At 44.0% G+C, this 7,167-nt stretch overlaps 1 protein-coding gene across 1 annotated transcript; it reads left to right on the top strand.

Moving 5' to 3' along the window:
* The first annotated feature begins 5,699 nt into the window (after positions 1-5,699).
* LOC135964381 (small ribosomal subunit protein uS13-like) lies at positions 5,700-6,252 on the top strand. Its single transcript, XM_005554496.5, has one exon. It carries the CDS (start codon positions 5,741-5,743, stop codon positions 6,197-6,199), a length of 459 nt encoding a protein of 152 aa, XP_005554553.3. The 5' UTR covers positions 5,700-5,740; the 3' UTR covers positions 6,200-6,252.
* Positions 6,253-7,167: the final 915 nt, after the last annotated feature.

Genomic DNA, 7,167 nt, shown 5'->3' with positions numbered 1-7,167 from the left:
GGAAGGTGGTGGAAGGTAGTATGCTAATGGTAGCATACTAGAAATGGGGGCTGAAAACTCTTGCTTTTGGAATATTCCCATTTCCTTTCCCTTTCTGAATCAAATCTTCTTGATTCTATGAGATATCCCAGTAGCCCTACACACATATAGGGAGGGAGGAGGGAATTAGGATGGGAGTGACTCAGATGCCTTCTGGGAAAAGGAGTGGACCAGTTTTCCAGGAGTGAAGGGTGCAGTGAGAAAAGAGCCAGGAGTGGATCTCAGGCCTCCCATTTCAAGTCGAGCAAGTGTTTTCACCCTGTAATAAAATCAAGGACTCAGAAAATCAGAGCCGGAAAGGATCTTACTCATGAGGAAACAATGGCCCAGAAAGGGGACATGACTTGCTGAGGATCCTGCAGTCAGTGATTGGGTCTGGAACCCAGGACTCTCATCTCAGTTCTCTTTCTACCATCTCTGTTGTCCCCAGCTCATCTGAGCTCAGCTCCTCTGTCCAGATGGGTCTATTATGCTCCCATTCTCTGTCCTAGTTGGTGGCTCTGGGTGATTTCCTGTCGGGTCCAGTTGCCTGGGGTTAACTCCAGCTGTGCATTTACTTGGGGAGGGTGTTTACTGAGAGCATCTGCCTACATAAGGACCCAGGTGGCTCATCTCTTAGGATTGTGGGATTGAGAGCCACAATGCGATAATCACATGGAAGGACACCGGTATGGAGGAACACCAGTCATAATAGCATGATGTGATGTGAGCGTGGGGGTGGGACTCTCAGACTGCCCCACCCACACGCACCCTGCCAGCCATGCAGCATTCTAGCAGGGCTGCATTCCTGGCCTCAGATGTAACACTTGTTATATTGCTTCCAAATTTGGTTGGATGCAGTAATTGCACTCTTCTTTCCAGTCGACTCAGTCTCCCCAAGGTAGGAGGATGTCTGCTCTCTCTGCACCAAGCAGGATCTTAGGGTGACTAAAGATGGTCAGTGCTCCTGCATTACTTATATAGTTTGTCTGAGGACATAGCCCTAAAGTATGATCTGAAGTTTGCTAGGATCAGAATCCCTTAGTGTGACATTGGTAAAAATGCCAACTATAGGGCCTCTTGCAAGACCTACTGAATCATAATCTCTATATTATTAATAGACTTTTCAGATGGTGAAGGCTACTGGTGCAATGAGTTCATTGAGGTTGGAAAAAGTGATGGGTTTAGGCTGGAGAGATGATAGTTTTCTGTTCCTGCCACAACACTTCCTAGCTGGGTGATTTGGGGCCTGTCACCCACTCTTTGAGCATCCCTTGAAGGAAAGGAATGTGTCTTATATTTATCACTTTTCAATGGCTAGAACACAACTGGTCCTTAACTAGTGTTGAATGAATACATACACGTAGAAGTGAAGATCATAACCCATATTACACCTCTTGAAAGAGGTAACTCAAGGAAATCACTTGTGCAAACTCCTACACATTGCAGGTCCTCACCAAGTGCAGTTCTCTCCCATTCCCCTTGGGTCAGTGGCTTGTGGTCTGCAGGTAACTTGTTCAGGGATACCGTGAAGTGTGGAGGCAATGGCAGGTTCTCAGGGACCTGGCTGAGACCTAGGGTGATAAGTGCTCCTATATTCTCCAAACTCCATTCTTATTCCCTCCCTGTGGTCCTCAGTCCTTTGTCCTGGGAGCCACCAAACCAGTGAAGGTCAACAGAGGCCAATCACAAAGGAGGGGGTTATGGCTGTCCATGTGGTCAATGTGAGGCTTGGGAGGCCACACCCAGCAGATGCTAAGTCTGTGTCCAGAGGCAGAAGAGTCGTGGCTGTGATCAGCAGCTAAGGTTAGGGGGCAACACAGAGGGTTAAGTTGGGGATTTGGGGTACTGCATATGAATAAATGAATCCAGGCATTAGCATTTGTGATACCCCTGGGAAAATTTTATACCCCCCGAGTCAATGATTATTTTTTATCTATGAAAGGGTCATAAAGAACCTCCTATATTCCTTCTCAGTATTTGTCTGAGAAGGAAATGAGTTAAATGAGGATACAATTATTGTTTCTCTCTCTCTCGACTCTATTGTGATGCTTTCTGCTCAAAGTGTGGTCCCAAACCAGCAGTATCAGTGTCACCTGGGAGCCTGTTAGAACTGTAGACTCTCAGGCCCTGCCCCAGACCTAGTGAATCAGAACCTCATTTTAACATGACACCCAAGTGACTTAAAATTCACATTAAAGTTTCAGAAGTGAAGGCTAAACAATTACAAGGAATTTTTCATTCTCTAAGCACTTTTTTTTTTTCTAGTGAGCACTTCGAAGAAAGGGAATGTCTTGTTTCTCTCTTTTCAGTACCTGGAATATAATTGATTATTCACTAATGTTGAATGAATGAATGAATGAATGAATGAATGAATGAAGATATCAACCTGTATTGTCTTGTTTCTCACCCACTTGGAGTTCTTTACCCAATTGATTTCCTGCTGTAATAGCAGGAGATATACACGGGGATTGCAGCTGCCTCACACGCAGCCGATGCCAGCCACAGATGCAGGCATTTAGCGTGTGATTAAGGACAGAGTAATCTACTTAATGTGGGTTGTGGGAGATATTTGGCAAGAACCAAGGGACAGGGGTTGGATTTTACTTTCCAAAGATAATGTCTTTCCCAATTGTTTAAAGCCCTCAGTAACTTGGATCACACCCAGACAGAAATAAGCCTTCTTAAGACAGAATTCTGTAAACAGGACTCTTGCTCACTTTTGCAGCAGAATCTTGACTCTAACAGTCTGCTTAGGTTTTTATGTAACATGGCATGGAGGCCTGCCCAGCCGGATCTTTGTGGAGCTAAGCCCAACTGAACTAACCGCCTATAGAGGAGAAATGCTTTTTGTTTACTGTATTTTACCACGAGCTAAATTAATTAAAGAATTAATCTATTCCATCACTCAACAAATACTACAGTGCCCGGTTTGAGGTTACTGTAGTGAGTACGTCAGCAGTCCCTGCTTCTACCAAGTAATTGCCAGGTGGTGAGGACGGAATAAGAATCAAGCAATTACAGTGAGGTTTGAGGAAGTGCAGACTGACATGGGAGAGCATGGCAGGCAAACTTAGCCTGCAAGGGTGGAGGTGCTGGAGAGATACTTCCTGCAGGAAGTGGCCTGTAGGCTGATACTTGAAGAATGGTTAGGAGTTAGGCAATTGGGACGGGAGGGAGGAAATGAAGCTGAGGCAAAGAATAGCATGGGCCCAAACCTAGAAACAAGAGAGAGTAAGCTAGAGCAAAGGAAGTGGCTCAGTGCATGTTTTGGGTAGGTCTTGTGTGGGGTGTTTGTGAATACACATGTGGGGTGTGGAGCCTGATGAGAGACAAGGCTGAGAAGGTAAGCAGGTGGATCCTCTTATGAAATTTGCATTTTATCCTAAGGCCGATTGAGGAAGTCTTTGAAAGGTCAGGTGTTCGTGGGGTCTGATAGTTTCCAGTTTGCCTCCCTCATGGACCAGTGGGCCCCTTCATCAATATGGTGAAATATGATGATAGGAAAAGATTTGGTTTTGGTCTGTGTGTCTCACACTGCCCTCTTGCCTCTGGTCTAAAGCTTCTTGCTTTGCATCCTGTAATGCTAACAATAGAGGAGTCCTAATTTGGCCTTGTATACTTCTTCAAAGAACAGGGTAATACTGTTCTGTTTTTTAACTCTTATTTTAATTTAAGGGGTACATGCACAGGATGTGCAGGTTTGTAACACAGGTAAATGTGTGTCATGGGGGTTTGTTATACAGGTTATTTCATCACCCAGGTATTAAGCCTAGTATTCACTCATTATTTTCCCTGATCCTGTCTCTCCTCATACCCTCTGCCCTCCAATAGGCCTCAGTGTGCATTATTCCCCTCTATGTGTCTATGTATTCTCATCATTTAGCTCTGACCTGTAAGTGAAAACATGCAGTATTTAGTTTTCTGCTCCTGCGTTGCTTTGCTAAAAATAATGGCCTCTAGCTCCATCCACGTTCCTGCAAAGTACATGATCTCATTCCTTTTTTGTGGCTGCATAGTACTCCACGGTACATATGTAGCACATTTTCTTTATCCAGTGTATCATTGATGGGCATTTAGGTCGATTTCATGTCCTTGTTTTTGTAACTAGTGCTGCAGTGAACATACAAGTGCATATGTCTTTGTAATAGAGCAATTTATATTCCTTTGGATACATACCCAGTAGTGGGATTGCTGGGTCGAATGGTAGTTCTGTTTTTAGGTTCTTGAAGAATTGCCACACTGTCTTCCACAATGGTTGAACTAATTTACACTCCCATAACCTATGTAAAAGCATTCCTATTTTTCCGTAACCTTGCCAACCTCTGTTATTTGTTGACTTTTTAATAATAGCCATTCTGACTTATATGTGATGGTATCTCTTTGTGGTTTTGATTTGTGTTGCTCTAATGATCAGTGATGTTGAACTTTTTTTCATATGATTGTTGGCCAAACGTGTAGCTTCTTTTGAGAAGTGTCTTTTCATGTCTTTTGCCCACTTCTGAATGAGGTGGGTTTTTTTTTTTTTTTTTCCCTTGTATTTTCCTTATAGATGCTGGGTATTAGACCTTCATCACCTGCATAGTTTGAAAATTGGGATACATACAGAGCAAAATGTTTCTCTGTAGGTTGTCTGTTTACTCTGTTGATAGTTTCTTTTGTTTTGCAGAAGCTCTTTAGTTTAATTAAATCCCATTTGTCAATGTTTGCTTTTGTTGCAATAGCTTTTGCCATCTTCGTCATGAAATCTCTGCCCATGCCAATGTGCTGAATGGTATTGTCTAGATTTTCTTCTAGGGTATTGCCTAGGCTTTGGGTTTTGCATTTAAGTCTTTAATTCATCTTGAGTTGACTTTCATATATGGCATAAGGAAGGGGTTCAGTTATCCCTGCACCATTTATTAAATAGGGAATCCTTTCCTCATAGCTTGTTTTTGTCAGGTTTGCTGAAGATCAGATAGGTGTAGATGTGTGGTTTTATTTCTGTTTTCTCTATGCTGCTTTATTGGTCTATGTGTCTGTTCTTGTAACAGTACCATGCTGTTATGGTTACGGTAGCCCTGTAGTATAGTTTGAAGTCGGGTAGCGTGATGTCTTCAGCTTTGAAGAACAGTGTTTCTCTACCAATATGTCAGCAATTCACTTCTCCTGGTGGCTCTGCTTCCAGTCTCTCTATTGTGAGGGCTTCCTCTGTGTGGCTTATTTCCCTGAGTCCCCCAAGCCTTGTGTGGCAAGTGGGGTTCTGCTGCTTGGTGCCCTCACTGAAAACCACTGCCCTATGGGGTCTCACCAGCAGCATCCCCATGGGCACTCCCCATGGAGGTCAGGCCATTTCTGTATAATCATTTTATAACCATTAATGTACTAGCTACATTGATATATGCTTTCATTACGAGAGCCCTTACTTTGAGCTGTGACTGTTCAAAGATTTTTGAGAGGCCATGTGGTATAGTGGTTAAATCATAGGACTGAGGGTCAGAAGAGCTGGTCTGAACTGTGGCCCCTTTCTGCCCTCGTTGTATGCCCTTCTTGAGTCATCAGAATCACAGTTTCAGTTTCCACAGCTGTAAAATGAGGACAACAAGAGCATCTCCCTTGTCTTTCTCAGGGTGGTGGTGAGATCAAACAAGATGGTGCATGGGAAAATGTTTTGAAAAATTCTATAAAAGATTGGGCTTTTCCTTCCACAGGAGGCCTACACGCCACCACTTGTGCTGCCGCCATGTCTCTAGTGATCCCTGAAAAGTTCCAGCATATTTTGCGAGTACTCAACACCAACATCGATGGGCGGCGGAAAATAGCCTTTGCCATCACTGCCATTAAGGGTGTGGGCCGAAGATATGCTCATGTGGTGTTGAGGAAAGCAGACATTGACCTCACCAAGAGGGCGGGAGAACTCACTGAGGATGAGGTGGAACGTGTGATCACCATTATGCAGAATCCACGCCAGTACAAGATCCCAGACTGGTTCTTGAATAGACAGAAGGATGTAAAGGATGGAAAATATAGCCAGGTCCTAGCCAATGGTCTGGACAACAAGCTCCGTGAAGACCTGGAGCGACTGAAGAAGATTCGGGCCCATAGAGGGCTGCGCCACTTCTGGGGCCTTCGTGTCCGAGGCCAGCACGCCAAGACCACTGGCCGCCGTGGCCGCACCGTGGGTGTGTCCAAGAAGAAATAAGTCTGTAGGCCTTGTCTGTTAATAAATAGTTTATATACCTTAAAAAAAAAAAAGATTGGGCTTTTATGAGCACTGTGGACATCCCGGGTTCAGTTCCTGGCTGCCCATCTCCTTCTGGTGCAGCTGAAGGTAGGAACCAGGAGTTATAGCATTTCTCACCTTTTGCAACTCATCACCTTCCTGTCTTGAGGCTTGCAAACTAGGTTTCATTTACCACTGCTCCTGCACTCCATCACTTAATGGGCAACCTAATTGGAAACCATTTGTCCAGATGTAAATGTTCATCTATAATTGTGGAGACCAAAGTAGTCCAAATAATTTTTGGTGACACGATCCACTTTGAAACTCTTTCTGGTGGACCTATGGAGAGCAAACATACCTACCATGCTTCCCTTGTAAGTAATTATCTATTCAGACTTCTTGCTGGCATTTTCTGAAATGTTAATGGAACATTAAATTCCAGTTTATTTCAGAACCCCTGTTTCTGCTAAAAAAGTTTCTCAGGGAAATTTTAAAAATGACAGCTAGACAGATAAATAAAACACAAGAGCAAGCTATTCTCTTTACCCAAGTAATTCCCTTCTAAAATGCAAAACACAAACAGGCATGGTGGCTAATGTATGTTATCCTAGCACTTTAGGAGGCCAAGGCAGGCAGATTACTTGAGCCCAGGAGTTCTAGAACAAGCTGGGCAAGTTGGCGAACCCTGTCTCTACAAAAAATACAAAAATTAGCCAGTCATGGTGGTGAGTGCCTGTAGTACCAGTTACTCGGGAGGCTGAGGTGGGAGGATCACCTGAGCCTTGCGGATGTTGAGGTTTGCAGTGAGCCATGATTGTGCCACTGCACTCTAGCCAGGGCAACAAAACAAGAAGCAAGACCATGTGTAAAAAAGGAAGGAAGGAAGGAAGGAAGGAAGGAAGGAAGGAAGGAAGGAAGGAAGGAAGGAAGGAAGGAAGGAAGGAAGG

This window comes from Macaca fascicularis, chromosome 5, assembly GCF_037993035.2.
Source record: "Macaca fascicularis isolate 582-1 chromosome 5, T2T-MFA8v1.1".
Taxonomy (NCBI): Eukaryota; Metazoa; Chordata; class Mammalia; order Primates; family Cercopithecidae; genus Macaca; species Macaca fascicularis.
The sequence above is the reverse complement of the archived record's forward strand: the minus strand, read 5'-3'. Positions and strand labels throughout refer to the sequence as shown.

Coding starts and splice junctions, on each gene's coding strand:
- LOC135964381 (XM_005554496.5), top strand. CDS start 5,741: ATGTCTCTAGTGATCCCTGAAAAGTTCCAGCATATTTTGCGAGTACTC.